Source organism: Tinamus guttatus, unplaced genomic scaffold, assembly GCF_059628265.1.
Source record: "Tinamus guttatus ecotype Peru unplaced genomic scaffold, ASM5962826v1 Tinamus_guttatus_pri_ptg000314l, whole genome shotgun sequence".
Lineage (NCBI taxonomy): Eukaryota > Metazoa > Chordata > Aves > Tinamiformes > Tinamidae > Tinamus > Tinamus guttatus.
In genome coordinates this window covers 8,441,602-8,459,924 of record NW_028288848.1, presented here as the reverse complement: position 1 = coordinate 8,459,924, position 18,323 = coordinate 8,441,602, and the positions used below count along the sequence as shown (strand labels likewise).

The following is an 18,323-nucleotide window of genomic DNA, read 5'->3' as shown; positions in this document are numbered from 1 at the left end:
TTTAGTGGCATTTTATAGTAGCAAATGAAGCTGGAATTTATGCAGCAATGAAGCCCACCCAGCTCAGCTGAATGAATTGAAGATACAGATAATCTGATAGTTCCTCCTCCTGATAGAGACATACTTTAGATTGAACAAATACGTGAAAGGGAAGAAATTTTTTCAGGTTAATCTACTGCCATTACTTGCTTTTAGAAGTTGTATTTAACTAATTTCCAAAAATTAATGCCCTTTCTCTTACATCTTTGCATTTTGTGTTTTCTTAGACGCATTTAAGCTGCACTTATTCCTGAGAGTCTTTGCAACAGGACCTCAGAAGAATAGCTGTGCTACAGAGCCCAGGAAAAATGCTGCAGAAATACAGATATTTGTAAAACCCAAACCTTCTCAAAACTGGAGATATTAGGCTAAATATTTATTAAATATGCATTTTCTAACTTCAACTCATTATAGATTTTTTTTTTGATTTCTGACATTTTCCTGCTTTGTATTTCAATTTCTCTAGACAAAAACTGTCCAGTCACTATAATTTACTTTCAAACTTGCATTAAAGAAAAAAAATAATAATAAAAAAGAACACCACAAGCCAAACACACCTTACCTAGTGATTTTGTGGGTTTAGGAAGTTAGGAAGGGAAGAAAAAGGCTTTATAAACCCAAGTATTAGAAATCTCTAATAGTGGACTAGTTAGGAAGAATATACCAGTTACTTCCAAACATGTTGACTACTTACCAATATTTTTCCTCAATAAATTTTTAACAGCAACCCAGTTTAAAACACTCCGTATTACTCAATACAAAATACACTAGCTTGTAGAGTTACCAGAGCTTGCTTTGACACACTCCTCATTCTTAAACTCACCCTTTTCAGTCTTTATCTTTCCATTAAACATCCCCGTTTCATATTCTCAGAAGGCTTGCCAAGTTGTGTGCCCCATTCCTTTAAGTATCACAAAATCTGTGATAGTTACCATCTCCAAATTGAAGCAGAATGTGCAGTTTAAACCACTTCCTCTGCTACAGCTCATGTGTCAAAACAGGAGGAAACCACTATAATGACCCACCCTTAAAACACTTAACTCCAATGTTAGTTACAAAACTAGTTATCTGCTCCTATAGCCTACAACTTTTGATGCTCTTTTACCTAAAAATATGCTCCCCATGCATTTAACATGTACTTATAGTGCTGTAAGTATAGCACAGTGTGGCTCACACAAATATAAGACAGAAGTCAGCATCATTATGGCGGGTAAACAGTGAAGTGTTCATCGAAAGAGAGGAAAATTTATGTTACCTTAAGAAAGGGTTCAACACAGGCTCAAAAACTGCTCTAAACACACTCAAAAAATAGGCAGTCCTGAGAAACATACAGATTACCTAGGGGAAGAAAAAAAATCTAAAGCAAAACCAGAGAGGTGTATGCATTTCTACGAAATAATTCAAACACTAATGAATGCTAAATGGAACAGATCTCCAAGATAATTCTCAAGCACTAACTCTGCTGTAATTGGTTAAATCTCAAATTAAAAATATAAAATCTTTAAATTAACTCATAAGCAATAGTTTAGGCAATACTGCCACCATCCAATGCAGAGTCATCTACATCTCACTGACATGAAAGCAATCTTACCTACCTCTGTATGAACTCATACTGTATGAGCTCATTGCAAAACACCTTTTATCATTTGAAAACCCTGGTGTTTCTAATCAGTGCATCTTGCTGAAGTATAATCTGTAGAAAAGAACCTGGAGCAGCAATTCAAAACTCTAAACTCTTAGGACTAGTTCACAAGCACTGCATCCAAATGAACTAGTTTTTCTTTTACGAAAACCCACAGGAGCTTTTATACCAGCAGAGTTCATCAGAGATTTTTCTCAGAGGCACCAATTCCAGTGCTTAAAAACAGGCGTCTAGTAGCTTTTGAGACACTTCAGAATGAGTCAACCACACGGCTTGGCAGACATGACACAGGACATACAGGAGATCCTTGTCCTCCTGAAGTGGAGGGGACACACTGTATGACCTAAGTGTGCAGATGGCACTTAGATTAGGCAAGGAAATCTTCCCCAAATGAATACTTCAAGTCATCAAAACCAGTGCATTTAAGTAAAGCACACTAACTTTGGTAAAACTGACCAAGGTCTGAATTCTTCCCTCCAGCACAGAACTGCCTGAGGGACATTCAGGAATAAACAATAACTCTGATTAGGGCATCAAAGGGGAACAAGAAAAAGCCATCCCAAACTGGATCCTCCATTAGGACAGACATCTACCCTCATCTTAAAATTATGCTTATGGCATTATGCTAGAATTTGAAGGGCATGGATTTGAGCGCCCTTCAACTAAAGGAACACACACACACACAAAAAAAAAATCACAGCAGGAAATCTAATGATGAGGCCAAGATACAGAGATTACCAATGCTATCTCCAAAAATGTTCTGAAGGAAAATGCACACAATAAACTTACAAAGCATGAAAAGGACAGTAAAACTAATCAGTCTTGCCCATGAAGTGATCAGGCTGGACTCCAGCTGTATCTGTACCGGTAAGTTCAAAATGCCAGGGAGCAGCTCCATATAATGAAGACCAACCAGTACAGAATAGCTCACGTGCAAGGTCGAACATACTCCAAGCCATCAGTAAAAAGCCAGATATAAAATACCCTAGTGGAGTAGTCCTGAAATGCTCTAACCAGAACTATCTCCAAACTGGTAGGTGGGACTTGTCAAAAGGCAAGGAAACACTCCTTAAGAGTTAATGGTATAAGTCAGATTCCAGGACACAGAAACAGCCCAGGCACTTTCTTAGTATGGAAATAGCTTTAAAAAAAATCAGGAAACTTCATTAAACAACAATTTAGATGAGGCAGGGGTTTTGGAGATGACATCATTGTAAAATTGAGCCCAACTTCTAATGCAGATGCCTTAGGATTTCTGTTGACCTGACAATCCTTTGTTCAGAGCGGTGTTTCATCATTTGGTCAAATCCCAACTTTGTCAGCTTTGCGAATCAAAAAAAAACTGAACACCTACTGAAAAATTAAAACATTAAATACTCAAACTTTGCAATATACAACCAGCAAGCAACAGAAAAATCCTTGAATAAATTTCAGAACAAACAAATAAAAAAAATCCACAGTGAATGGATTGTGATTTCACTTCCTATAGGTAGGGAATTGTGGAATACAGTTATGAAGATAGGGCTGCAGACATGAGAAATCCTTGTTTCCTCCGGAACAGTAAGTTAAGTGAGCTCGGTCAAACAGGTCACAGCATCATACACTGCACATGCCACTGTCCTCCACCAAGAAAGCTGAACACCAGGAATGAGGAACATAGTTACCAATCTGACAGGGTAATAGAGGGATCCATTCAACAAGAGAATCAGAACCACCAATATGTAACAGAGCTACATTGACAATGTTACTTATTCTCTTATTTTCTAACTTCACTACACAACTTAATATTTTACAAGACATTAGTAGTATAAGTCACAAGACAGTGATACATATACACACACAAATGTTAGAACTAATAGAATTCCATACAGAATGTATAGTACGTAACATACTCCAATCATAAAACAGTAACAAACATTTGCATGCATATCTAGAATCAACAATGGAACACAAACTTCAGCTCGACTTGCCCACCCTTTCACTTCAAAAGGTTTTTCAGAACTAAATGAAGCACATATAACCAAATGCATTACAGAAATAAGAAACAGCTTAAAAAAATCAAATAGCTGTAAAAAATACACAGCTACAAAAGAAAAAAAAAAAAGTGTATCAACAAGCAAAAAAGCCTTGGTAAGAGGTTACAGGCAGGATTCATGGTTTCAGCTTTCAAGCCAGTCTGATACATGTCTTGAGAAGTTTGACAGCTCTATCTTCTGCGGCCAGTGGGTGTGTGCGTGTGTGTATACATATATATGCATATACAGTTTTATCTCCCTGCTCCCCACGAGTGCATGGGGACTCCCCCTCATCAACAACCCTGGGGAAGGCAGATACACTGTGCAAGTCTTGGAATACATCCCTGGGAAGGGGAGAGGTAACACTCTCATCCTCTCCTTTTGAGGCAGAACCCCTGCAATCTCATCAGCTAGTGTGCCCTATTCTGACAATTAGCAGCAGAATAGGCATGACACAGATTGCAAGCACTGCAATGGTGGGAGAGAAAAAAAAAGAACAGTCATTTTAATCAACATGCCTAAGCCTTTAGCTAGCAGGGAAAATATGCTTCTTGTCCAGTTTACTTTTTGCCTTTCAAGCAAGAGCAGCCATGAAGTAGCACCTGGTACATGGAGGTTCTGATAAAGCCCTTGGCTAATTTAGGTAACATGCAAAAAATTCAACCTGGTGTTAATGCAATGTTAAACTTGAAATTTCAGGTAAGTAACAATGCCACAGAGGGCAACTGTTTGTTCTTGAAAAGTCACAACCCTACACTTTAAATGCTCAGAGCAGCATACAAGGCATACTTATCTGAATTTGCTTATTTTTCCCCCACAGCTTTACTACAATAGCCTTCTAAACAAGTTGTTTTCCTCTCTCTAAACCAGAATATAGGTTCCCTGCCTACACTCCTGGTTTTGCATACATCTTAGTGAAGAAAAACTCTAGAAGCTAGAATTAAATTCATATGGACAAAATCCAGACTAGCTTGCAACAGCAAGTTTTTACACTCTCCTATGTTTGTTTAGGGAAGTGCCTTGAAATTCCCCTGAGAAGACCGTCTTTAAAGTAAGAATATTTCTGAGTGAACTTAAAGATACACCTATTCGAGTAAAAATACCTGTATTTTAAAAACATGTGTTTCCTTCATAGTGTAAAGACTCAAAAATACGAGAAAGCCATTATTAAGGGCTTTGGAGTTTGAATAGTGACACATGAAGTGTCTTTGAAAACAGTTTTCTTTAACGATTAGTCAAGTTCATTTATATGTGAAAGTTTATAACAGAAACTGAAAGAACAAAACATCTCAGAATAATGATTGCTGTAATTTTTGGGAAATTGGTACTATATTTTTTCCATGTAAAGTATCTCTGAATTACTAGTGAGGCACTGCATTTATGCACTTGGATCATGCATTCTTAGTAACAATGACGCTGAAGCAAAACTCACTTCCCTTTCTTCTTGGCTTCATTGAGAAGAATTTCTTATTAGCTGTGTAGACCTATACTCCTACAGATACATATATAGAGAGAATATTTATGAAGTTAGCTTGTGCATTCACAGAAAGAAGAAATACACCTTCCCACCTACCAATACATATTTTTAGAGAGGATGACATTCATTATTTTTTAAGAGTGTATATATAAGAAAATGAACATAAAATCTATTGCACGAAGTCTTTTGATATGAGGTATTCTTCTGCTCTTATGTGTATTCACTAGTGTGTCGTCATAAAAAGGTTACATAGGAACAGGTCTTCTGGTTATAGAAGAGCAGAATCTGATAGAATAAGCATGTATACATTATGCAAATTAAAGGGTCAGAAGACATTAAGCTGGCCTTACTAACAGCAGAACCACAAATGCCCAATGCCCAATCTAGGTTTGGGAGGTTTCAAAGCATTTCTTGTATTTGTTTGGCTCTTTCTGAATGCACTACAATTTTAACAAAGGCATCAGCTTGCCACACAACAGAAATTACACTTTACTAGGAAAGCAGCCACTTGACAATGTACTGTCATTAGAACATGAAAACACCTCTCCTACCTCCAGAAATAGATTTTAAATGAGGTTCCAATACACAACTAACCCCGAGGAAGTTTTTGTTTAATAACAGTTAGCAACTGATGTGCATTCAAAGAATTTCTGAGAAAGATTCATTTGAATAAACTTTCTCCTCCCTCACTCCACAGCTGTATAAGCAGAATCACTCAATGAAAGATGATGTTGACTCTTTAAAACTATAAGAGTTAACTGGAACTATCTAGAGGACAAGTTCAGATCTCTACAATTAAATAGCACTAGCAGAGAACCTAACAGACACGCCCTGTACAAAAAATGCAGTTTTGCAGTATATAAGTGTACAAAGCAAGTATCTGTAGTAAGTCTGAAAGAAAAGGATCTTAGAAGTTCTTCGATCTGAAACAGAAATTAGTGATGACAAGTTCTCAGGGCTCCTGCAGTCTACCTGCAGAAAGGTTCATTTGTCAAAAAAAATTGCTGTATAAGTTCAAAACGTCATAGACACTTTTTGCTGTATCTTTTAAGGAAACCTCTCCAAGGCCAAATTTATACAGTATCACTTCTGAAAATAATAGAAAGTTTAAAGAGCTCCAAGAATAGCTAAAGTGCTACAGTGTTCCAAAATATGTAATTTCTTTACATGATTTACAGATGGAACTGAAGCAATTTCACAGCAGTTCAAAGACTCACAAGCATTAGGGCACTTCTATTAAAGCTCCAATTATGTTGAAGTGTATATAGTTTTAAAATTGAAACTGTGACACTAAAGCAATGTCTCGCAATAATGTGACAATTAAAAGTATCTTTTTTTGTGTGTGTTGCACACTGAAGCTTAAGAGTTTTTCTTCTTCAAATGGAAATTTGTTCTTATGCCATTATCAAACGAGAACAAGTGCATCAACACCTTTGCATAAGGTAGTACTGCTTTCCTCTAAAGCAGTGTGATTTCACACAAACACAAAATCACTGGTAACTAGATTTTAAACTAGTGTTTACAGCAGCCAACATAGTCTCAGAACAGAATCTATTCAGCTATATCTTGATATTCCAGTTAGCCATCACGCCACATGTAGCTCTGCATAATTATTAAAGTGTATTTCCCTAGTTGTAGTAAAATTAGAGTATTACTCCATTTTACAAGATGGCTTACACTAGTATTTTAATGTACTTGCTAGCCTTGCTAAAGCAATTTCTTTTTATGCAGACCTTAGGAAAAAGCTCCCCCCATATATAAACAAGTTGTTATTAAAATGATTAATACTGATTTTGCAGACACTTCCAAGCCTCTTGAACTAAAGCATCTGCCACTATAAATCTTAAAAAGTATATTACTACCATAAGTTCTCATTAATAATTGATTTTCATTACATGTACCTTTATTCTGCTTCAGAGAATGCTGAACTTTTAGCACGATAGTCCTAATATATCACTTCATAAATAGAATTTACTTCTGTTACAGTACTTCAGAAGTACATAGATACTACAAGCACGTGACTTGAGGCAAATCTCTCATAAGGTTAATGTGGATATAGGGTTTTCAGCTATTCTGTATGGAAGACTAACATGCTCATCTCCCCCTCATCTCCCCATCTCATCAAATGATGAGAACTTGCACTCCATTTTCTTAGGAGAGCTCCATTTCAATGTGCCCCTGTATGGGGAATGCTTGAAGCCCTGGCACACCCTCCTGCACATGTGTGTAAGCAGATACCCCCCGAGCGTTGAGACAGAGCCAGAAGGCAGCGAACACTTTTCTCCATGAAAGCCAGCTTTATTTCTGTCACTTCCAAGTGGCAGCTCTGAAGCGCAACAGGGCCCTGCTCACCGGTCCAGTGGGGGCTCGGCGAGGCCCTCGACCCAGTCTCTCCACCACAGGGCGGCCGACAGGGCCGAGGCGCCGGCACAAGTGGGAGGCTGCAGAGCCCCGGGGAGGGCCAGGCCGGGCCCCAGGACGGGGAAGGGGGGCTCCTAGTTTAGCCCGGCCGGGAGCCCACAAGCGGGCTGCGGAGCGCACAGCCTCCCCGAACCCCAGCGGGGCGGCCGGGCCCGGGCGAGGCCCCCGAGGAGCGCGGGGCCCTGGGCCCCTCCGTTACCCTCCCGCCCACCCGCACCCATCGCGGCGAGACCGAGGCCTCGGGGCCGCGCTGCCGCCCTTCTCGCCCGCTCCTACCAACCTGGACACGGCCATGGCGGCCGCGGCGGGGCCTGGCGGCAGCGGCGCCGCTCCCCCACCGCGCGCGGGGCCTGGCTCGGGCCTCTCGGGCGCCGCACCGGCCTGGGCGGCCGAGCGCGGCGAGCGACGGCAGCGGTCGGGGTCTGGCTGCCGCCGGGAAGGCGACGGCGGGGCGGCCGGTAGCAGTGCGCGGCCCTCGGAGCACGGGTTAAAGCCTCGATTCCCCCATCGCCAGGGCGAAGCCCAGTGCCTGGTTTTATACGAGCAGCCATCTTGTATTTATTCCCTTCCTCCATGATAGCCGCTTCCTGATTGGCAAGGGCTCCCGGCCGCAGCCAATAGAAAGCGCGCTTCTAAGAGCCGTGAGGGAGGGCGCTCAGCGCGCTCGGGCTGAGCAGGAGCGGCCATGGAGGCCGCCGAGCCGGCTGGGGCGGGGGCGCGGGCCTCCGGCGGGCCGTACCACCCTCGCGCGGGGGGAAGCCGCACGGGAGAGCGTCCCGCTCCTCTTCGCAGAGCAGTCAGAGAGGCTCCAGGAGGTGAAATACTCGCGCTGTCTTGGCGGTTCCGCCGTGGGTGAGGCTTTCCTGCCCGCCAGCCTGGGTGGAGAGGAAGGCTGGGCGCTGCATGAACTCCCGCCGCCCCGCCGCGGGCGAGGTGAGCTCTTCCTCGGCCTTCGCCCCGCGCGGTGGCGCAGGCGGCGTGGCCGCTGGGCTCCGTGGAGACTACAATTCCCGGCGTGCTCCGCGCGGCTTCGCAGGCCTGCGCGGGATGGGGGGGAGGACGCACAACGCGGCCTCGCGCCCGCCGCGCGAGCGGCCGTTGGCGCCGCCGCCCCGCGAGGAGCCAGGGGAGGTGGGGCCGCTGCCCGCGCAGCGCGGCCCTCCGGCTGCCCCTGCGGCGCGGCGCGTCCCGCCGGCCTCTCGTGCCCTGGCGCAGCGCTCGGTTCGCCCCCAACGCGCCCCAGCTCCTCAGGTGGCCGCAAAGGTCGCCGGTGATGGCGCCCAGCAGCCCCTTCTGCCCGTCGTGCGCAGCTCTTCTGAGTTTCGTCTACCGCGTGGGGGGGAATCGTGAACGTCCAAGTGCAGGCCCTCAGCTCCAGGGAAATACTCCCAATTATTATCTCAATTTGTATTTGAATAATCATTTAAATTAATGATCATAGGGATGTAAATTTAGCTGAGGTGTGCACAACCTTTCATGTGATAGGGAGAGAAATCAAATTTGCATAAATACATACATTTGAATAGTCGTGTATGGTGATGTAGTTTTACCCCAGGCCTCCTATGGTGCATTCAGTTGTTAATTTCTTACCAGGTTATTCTAAAGATACTTCTGTTGCCTGGCTTTTCTGTGGAATGGTGCTAACTCACTACATAAAATTTGTCTTTACCCCTAGTAGTTAATTGTGTGTATATGTATTCACCTGTTTGCCCCCATCAACACATGTATATCCCAAATATACACACTAACTCTGCACATTTATCATTCCTTTATAGTTCTATAGCCAAGGCACATGAGTACGTTATTGATACCCACATGTGGCTGCGGCTTGTAACAGGAACTGAAATGAGTTTGCTGGAATTCAAAGGGGAGAAGGCCTATATTTGAGCCTTCTAAAAGGGCCTGTCCCCATACGTATAAATATGGGGAAGTAGAATACTGCTTTGCTGTCTTACTTTCTGTGTGGTTAGGAGCTGGTGTTAAATTTACTACTTCAGAAGCACCAAACTTCAACAATATGAGTCAGCCCAAGGCCTCCACATTGTAACGCATAGCTAGAGCAAACCGCAGACTTCATTTTCTGTGGTAAAAGCTTTTGGCAAAGTACTAGTCTCCTAGGCCCAGATAATGCATCTTCACCCTGTCATGGCTTTCACTGAATAACCTCCTTCAGGGAATAGCTGTTGACACCACTTAGTCCTTACGAAAGACCCTCCTGCCCACCCTGCTCAGTAACTGGAGATCTGTGGGTGACAAACAAGGCTCTTGTTAACACTGTCAGCCCTTGCCCTTTCCCGCAGCAGGGTGGTCTGGGATTATCTCCTCCTTTCCCATGCGTTCTGCAGCTTGGAGGACACTGTAGTCTGCTACAGCCCTTCTGCTTTTTCAGCCCAAAATCAAACCCGTAAGTGGTGAACACGTATGATAACAGAGTAGCACTTAACAGCACTGAAGGCTGTGACTGTACTTGGCAAACTCCATAATGTTCAGTGGAGGCAGTGGGCAAATCTAAGACTTTAAATGTCCAGCCCATCACCAACACAATTCCCTCCTGCCGCCTCCTGTCACACAGCATTACAAAAGCCCCCGTGGATTTAGTTGGAGGCCAAGAGCCCAACTGAAGAGCCCTTGGGTGCTTACTGAAGCGCTCCAGAAACTGCGCACGCCTCCCTCTCTCTGCCGTGTGACGGGCCTGGTAAGTAGCGCGTCTCTCATCATGGTGCGGGCGCACCCAGAGGTGTGAGAGTGGAAGTTGTCCCAGGCACGGATGGAGGCACGGGTGGTGTCTCTGCCTGTCCTGCGTGTGCTCGTTTTTGCACATGTTTTGGTGCTTGCAGTTTGGCCTTGTGGTGGGGAGGATCAGCAGGGATTTACGGTTGGGAGCAAGCTGAGAGTGAATGAATTGTTACTGCAGGTTAGGAACTGTTGACAGGGATAACAGCAAACATCCTTGATAATATTTACTTGTTTGTGTAGCCAGGAATTATCAGCCTTTCTCTCCTGCAGTGAGTGTTATTGAAATGACCCTCAGGTGCTACCTCCAACACCCATGTAATTCTAACATCCTAATTCTTCTCGGATTCCTTGAAAACATTTTGTGTGTTCTTTTTTTTTTTTTTTTTAAACGGCAGTCAAGGCTGAGTGCCCGTCAAATATGAAATAAAATCTGTTGTTAACAAGCCCATAATGCTTATATTGTCTGATTAAAAAATAAGTGCAGGGAAAATATTGATGGTGACTCAAAGCACTGGCTGAAATGATGATGAACTGCAGTTCAAGCTAAGCAATCTGCAAAAGACAGGAAGAATGATTTATTGCTTGACAGCAGGCATTCTGCACTGGGGGCTGAAGCAAATTCATTTAAGTTTCACAGCATATATTTCTGTGTTTTCATGTGACATTTATGTACAGGAGATCCTTTACTTAATTATTTTCCTATGTCTTTTGCTCAAGCCTTTTCTTACACCCTATGAAAACTGCTGCTTCTTTATGTCCTCATCTGTTGACCTGCTCCATAAGTCAATCATCTTTGCATATTTATTTTTGAGTCATTTTTCAAAGGCATATCTACACAATCAATTCCTTTTTGCATATATTAGAAGACTCCTCCATGCTGTGTGCCAGTATGCTCCCTCGAACCTGCTCCTAAATTAAATAAAAACTAAATTAAATTAAAAGTAGCTTTATGATTGTTACCTCTTGCACAGATCTCAGTTGTTTTTATTCTGAGTTCCTCCTTCTATGAACTCTTATTACTCAGCCTGCAGATTCGTAGCCCCTGAAACTTTGTTTTGTGTGCCTACAGAGCCTAAGAAAAAATGGTGCAACCTTCAAGTGCTACAGCTGTGCAAATAATAGATGACAGAGGCAGAGTTTTCTATCAGAAATTATTCTATTAGAATTTTCTTGTCCTGAAAGTTTGCAGGTTTGTATTACTTAGGATCATGCCAACCTCTTTTTTAATAGTAGGTGTGACACTTTATACTGCCAGTCTGGAATAACAGATGGGTTTTTGTAGCAGCATGCATGTAGTCAAGTGGCTCTCTTATTTCACTTTTAAACCCTTTGGAAATCTCATCTAGTCTTAGGAACTTGTCCCTGCTTAGCAGATTGTTCAGACATCTCCTTGGCTGGTATCTTAATCACTGGCATTATTTTATCTTTATTGGAAGAAATTGTAGCATGGAAAAAATTGTTCAGAGATAAATGTTTTCATTATAGGCTGATGCAGGTAGGCTGTTCAGTTTCTCTGCAACATGCTGTTTCTTAATTATGCCTTCTATTTGGAGGTCTGCAAACTAACCAATTATCTCATAAACTATTCTGGCATACTTAAAAATTCTGGTTTATTTTCATGCATTTAACTGTTTGCTTTTCAAGATTTTCTCAAACCTGTTTTTTATTTTACATTTTACATGTTGTAGCTTAGACCCTTTTTTACTGGTGTCACAAAAATTGGATTGCTGATGGATATTTTTCTTGAATAATCTTGTCTCTTGCTACTTAGTTCATACTTTTCTTGTTATTTTGCTATTTTTTGTTCAATGGATTATTTATCTTTAGTCACATAGGCTTCATGAGTTTCCGTACCAAATGCCATGGTTTAAATGGTCTCATTTTTACCCCAAGGACATTTTCATGAGCTTTGTATCTGTCTCAGAAGACTCCTTTAAAAGTGGCAACTTTTATATGGTCTGCCTTGAGAGTTGCTCCCCATAATCAGGACTGAATGCTGACTGATAGCGCCTGTAGTGCAAAGACCGACTCCGGAGGCATCAGTGAAAAACTGAGACACATTAGAGAGAAGCCACTGTCACCTGCAGCACAAGGTTAGTAATATCTGTGAAGTGTTTCTTGGGCTCCAATTTCTTTGTATCTTGGAGCAGTCTCTCAAGGAGCAGAGAGGTTAAAATCACCACCAACTAAATGTCCCTGGAGTTGCTATATTTGTTTCATTAAATCTGCTTACCTCTGACCTTATTCACTGTAGTACATTCAGTATAACTTTCCTGAAGAGGCTCATGATACCATGAGAGTAAGTGGAGAGCACAAACTTGTGCTTCTCTTTTGTCATCTGTTCCCAGGGATTCTGTCTCACTGGGTTCAATGAGCTCGGCCAGAAGTGGCTCCTTGTCCCTCTCTATTATCTAGCTGATCTCATTGCATATTCCTAAATATTCAGCTATTTCCATTACTACCTTGTCTATTAAGGTAGACCTCATCTACTTTTTCCTCCTATATTAGTAGTCTTAAAAAAGATATTTTGTCATAGAATCTTTCATAATGAAGTCCTTTCTCATTGACAAACTTCTTACCTATTCTGTTTTTTAGGGCTCCTGTTTTGTATATGTGTACATATATAAAAACAAATAGATCCATTTGCATTTATATATAAAATAATATTTTGTACTATTAATCATAACCATGCTTTTGTTCACCATAGTCTGTTACTTCTCTAGTGTTTAGTTCCATGATATCAAAGTTTTTACTTTCCAGCTCAGCTCTAATTTTTCTTCCTATTTTATGCTAGATACAGATGTGTCTTTTACATTACTATTATTCTTAGCCCATAGGTCTTAGGTCTGAGCAGTTTATTGTTCCTGCAGTTCTTTCTAGGAAATGGTGTCAATTATACATTTCATGGAGTTCTTATGTTTTACATTTACAAACTCCTCCTTTTTACTTCCTTTTGAATAATTTTATTAGTAACTACACACTTTTTGTGTGTTAAAAAGGTGACTAAAGTATATGTCCATTCACTAAAGGTGGCTTATAAACTCTGAACTACTATGAGGTTGATAATAGTGACTCCTGTGGATAACTGTACCTTTATATCACATTTCTCACTGACTATGGAAAGAATTATATATACATATGGAAAATTGCATGTACACATATATATATACACTTATATGTTATACATTCATGTATATAAAAACAAATGCAATATTTCATTTACAGAAAAAAAAGGGGGGAGAAAAGCTCCTTAGTTATCAGTTTTTTTTGGGGGGGGGAGGGGGGAGGGGGAGGGGGAGGGATCAAGGTAACGGACAAAAATGAACCACAGTGGGAAACAAAAAGAATGGAAATAATGAAGTCAAACTTGTTCTGTAGAGCTATAGGTACAGATTTACAGGCCTGTGGAAAAATACAGCAAGAAAATAATTTGAGTAGGAACAAATGATATCAGAAAGATATTTCTATTCTCTTTATTTTTAGTTATACCATAAATAATTTTTATTAAGTTCTTATTTAAGCTTGTGTGGCTATAAAGATTTTTATTTAATTTCGCTAGTCAAATTGTTCTGTGTTCATGAGCTAGGGCAAGAGGGACATTCCCCTGTGCAATAAAAAGACTGTAGTGTGTAGTTCCAGTGTGCACAAACTGAATAGAAACAGTATAAATAGAAAAGCACCTTTGTCATTGGGGACATAAGGATGTGGAAACACACTATAATGCTGAATAAACAGGACCAGAAGGTTCACATCTAGTCCAGCTCTTTCCAAAAGCTGTTGCATTATAAAGATAAAAAAGAAGGCTTATCTGTGGCCTTCATCACAAGCTCTAGTATAATTACTGAGCTTAAATTAGATTTAAAAACAAGTTATGAGAACATATGCTTTGTTCTCTCTGAATTTTATTAAAACTATTATATTAAATGGTAGAAATCAATTTGTTTTTCTTTTAGTTTGTAAATCAAATTGAACTACTGTTTCTCAGAATATGTTGTAGGCCTATTGAAATCTTCTGGTATGTAACTTTTGAAAGTCAGAATTTACCTTTGTTGTTAAATAGTTCCTCTGTGTTGCAGCTACTAGAATATGGTGCTCTTCCTATTTTGTCTGAGACCTATAGACAAGGGTGAATCAGCTCTAGCATTCATTTTGCTACAACAGTTTGTATTTTTTTTTTGTATATCCTGTGTACATCTGCAAACCTTCCATAAATGCACTGACATTTGATTCCCAGATATCAATAGCAGCTTGTACTCTCATCTCTTAAGGATGGGTTAATTTTGCTTAGTAATATTTCTTTCAAAATAAAAGCTCCTCTGTGCTAAAAGGATCATTTAAAGGGTCATTTAAAGAATTGCATGAGAATCATCTTCATCTGTGTCAACTTTAAAATATATTTGTCTTGGAGGTCTTTCATCTTCCTTTATGGAACATTTAATTATGAGCATATGTTGTATTCCTGCTTACAGTATGAGTCTGTACTGGCTTGCTTACTGTGATTATTGTGAAAGGATTTACCTCAAATTTGTATATTTTACTTTGTTTCACTATTTTATAACTGCAAGTTTTATGCTATGACTCTAGTAGGAGCAACATTATGGTCTATTTTGATTATGCCCCTGAAAGTGTGCAATATCGTGCATGTATTTGTAAGAAACAAGTTGGATTCAATCCACAAATTCCTCAAATGATAGGATTCCTGAAATCCTGGCATAACATGGATTGATCTCCACATGTGAAACAGAAGCAGTTGGTGGAGCAGTTTCTTATTTGCTTGTTTGAAATGCTGGTCAGATTCTGGAGAGAATATCTTCAGGATATTATGCTACACACCAACTAGATTTAAAGCTCAAGGGGAAGCTGTAATTAGTTTTAAGTTCCCACATGAATTTATTGCAAGATAGAGGTCAGAGTGCTCCTGTATTCTTTCGATAACTGTTATTTACATCAGCATGGTCCTTACATAGACACAGGTTATGAGACCCAGATAAGGCGTTACTAGGAGCTCTTCCTCCAGCGTGTGCTCATTTCTGCCTTTACACCCAGCCATCTTTCAGCAGCTTTTTTTTTTTCACACAGGATTTGCACATTTCTTCCCTCACACCAATAACTCTATCTCCTGATATTTTCATTTTCCTTCTCTTCATTTTTTCCTCTTTCCACATTTTTTTTGTCCTTCTCCAGTTAATTGTCGTCTTTCACCTTCAGGAAAAATGAGAGATATTGCAGCCTGCAGCAAGGTTCCTTTCTAACATGGTTCGATTTCTGTCCCTTTTTTTGGTTTTCCTTATAGATTCCGTAAGAAAGGGATCTGCATTTTTTTTTTCTGTCCACATGGAACAGTAAAATGTTGTCCACTGACAAGTGAAGTGAATAAAAGCCTGTTCAGAGAGGTTAGTTGTTGATAACAGTGTGGTGTTATTACTTTCTATGTACACACAGCTTGGACAAACTGCTGTTTGCAACAGTCAGGGTTTCATATGCCCTTGTTGAAATCCCAGATGGGGCTTCATTCCTTCTTTCCAAAGGATTGAGCAGATTCCAAATCACTAAGCTTTTGAGGTATCTGTATGTTTGGATACCTAGTTTCACATCTTAAAACAACTATTTTTTCAGGTCGCCTAACAGCTACCTCTGGGTTTTCTGCATCTCTTTTTCTCCAAGGTTTCCTCAGAGAGAGCAGCAGGACGTGCGTGCAGTTCTGGTGCTGAACTCTGCTCAGGGTGCTGGGAGGTAGTTGCAGATGTAGTGGCTACGTTAGCAGCCATCTAGAAATTCCATTCACCAGGATGTCTTGGCCCTCTTGCTAATCATGGAGTATTCCCAGCTAAGGAATCCTTGCAAACTGTTGGAAGGCTTTAGTGTGGCTGCCACCACTCTCCCTAACAAGCCTGGCCTGCTTTGGGAGATGCCAGACGTGCCAGGGAACATCCCCAAATGGCAGCTGCCTGCTGCAGCCTAACCCGGACGAAGCTCACTCCATGTCAGCTGTCCTGAGTGCTAGGGAGCAGTTCCAGATAGCTTCAATTTAGTAACATAAATGGAGCTTGGAAAAGCTTATTTAGCCTTGGGCTTGAGGTGGCTCTTTGCAATTACTCCTCACTGTAGTGGAACTTCCAGGCTGCAAACCTAGAGCAGTATGAAAGCCCTCAACCCACCTGCAAGACCGGAGCCAGAGCTGATGGCCGCTACCACTAGAAATAGAAGTAAATGAGCATTGCTGGAGCCGACCCGGCTCCGCAGGGCAGTGCTCCAACGGCACAGAGCCCTCCAGGGCCGCAGGTTTCAGATACTTGGAGCATCCTGAGCACCACGAACTGAGATAATGGAGGCTTGAGTGTAGGGTCATTTCAATTCTATAAACATGATTCAGACCTTAAATCCAAAATATGAAAGCCCAAGAGCATCGTTTGGATTTAAATTTTCACAAATGCTTGGTCTTTATTCATTTTATGCACACTGCTTAGGTAATGTAAAAACAAAACAAAGACAGCTGTAGTGTCAGTCCTTAATTCTTAGCTCTCTGCTGGAGAATCCTTTTTTTTTTTTTTAAATAATGTAATATAGTAGCCTGAGTTGCAAATCATTTTTGCATCCAAATAGAGCATACATAAATAATTCTTAGTATGTCCCTCATTATTAAAAAAAGAGCAAGCAATATGCTACTCTTTCTTAACATTTAGTGCTAAGTTCCAAAACTGGTTTCTATCTAGAGAATTTTAATTCCTGAGACCACGTGAATGAGCCTGCACCATTCTCACAATCAGAGATATAATAGGAAATAAAATTGACAAGCTGATGTGAGAGGGAACTATTTACGGTATAAAGTGATCAAAGCCTAAGCAAAGGCCATGAGGCATTTGCATTCTGAATCTGTATTCACAGAATTCTTTAATTCCTGGAGCTTTTTGAGTGGGATACAAATGAACAGGAGTTCCTAGATGTTCTACACTTTTGAAATTCTAGTGTTTATTTAGTAGACACAGAACCAGGAATTCAGAAATCTAGCTTTCATGCTGCTAATTAAAAGCCAGGAAAAGTCCATTTGTTCTGGATATGACCTCTTATTACTGCAGTTGCTAATGCATACTTACACCCTCTTGCTTTTTGCTTTCCAGCTATGGTGCTTTTCAAGCACTTTCCTAACTGCATATGGCCTTGCATATCCTGTCTTGAAATACTAATTTTAATTGTTATTTTTAATGTCTTGGTCTAGTTTTATCTCTATTCACAATGATATCCCTTTAAAAGTATATTAATTGACTTAACAGGCAGAAATTATCAAAATTATAGAATTTGTCATTTACCTGGGCATTCTGTTAATACTGTTTTCTGTCCTATGAATTAAGATTTGGTTTTGCACAAAATGGGAGGCACTTGCTGGCATGAATTTAGTCACTGTTTGTTGCATTTCTTTCTGGAGATCCCCTGAAGTTGCACTACAGAGGAGACTGTTCCAATGCATGAATCTAAATGTAATTTACCAGATGTTATTTTCTACTCTGATTAAATTACTCCACTGTAACCAAAAGCTAGTAGTAAACACTACAGAAGGAGACAGATCCGACCAACAAGCAGGGAAGCAAATGCACTTACCCTGTGGGCAAAATCCTGGCTAACTGAGATAAAAAAGCTCATAATGTGAGCAACCTCATTCTGGTGAGTTGCAGAGAAAACTGTGAAATTCAACTCTATAGGACTATTCTGAAACATGTATTGTCTATGAGATCAGGAAGAAACAGAGTCAGAATAGGATATTCAGGTTACTGAAAAGCAGGTTTGACATTTAGAATAGTTGAAAACGGCTTGGTTCAAAGTTCTTAGTGATCTGCAGGGAAAAATCTGCTATGGAAAAAGCTTGAGATTAAGCCTTTTCAGTTGATGGTACAGAAAAACTGGAGTTAAATTGCAGAGCTGCAAAGATCCCACAGACTTTGAACAAAATCAAAAGAGAAAACAGGATATGTTATACAACTCATTTAACTGTGGTGGG

General features: G+C 40.8%; 1 protein-coding gene across 1 annotated transcript in view; it reads right to left on the bottom strand.

Annotated features, from left to right (window-relative positions):
- BTAF1 (B-TFIID TATA-box binding protein associated factor 1) overlaps positions 1–7,924 on the bottom strand; it is a 45,156-nt gene extending 37,232 nt beyond the window's left edge. Inside the window, exon 1 of the mRNA XM_088528750.1 lies at positions 7,875–7,924. Within this exon, the coding sequence (XP_088384876.1) occupies positions 7,875–7,888 (14 nt within the window). The 5' untranslated portion in view covers positions 7,889–7,924. The remainder of the gene's footprint in view (positions 1–7,874) is intronic.
- Positions 7,925–18,323: the final 10,399 nt, after the last annotated feature.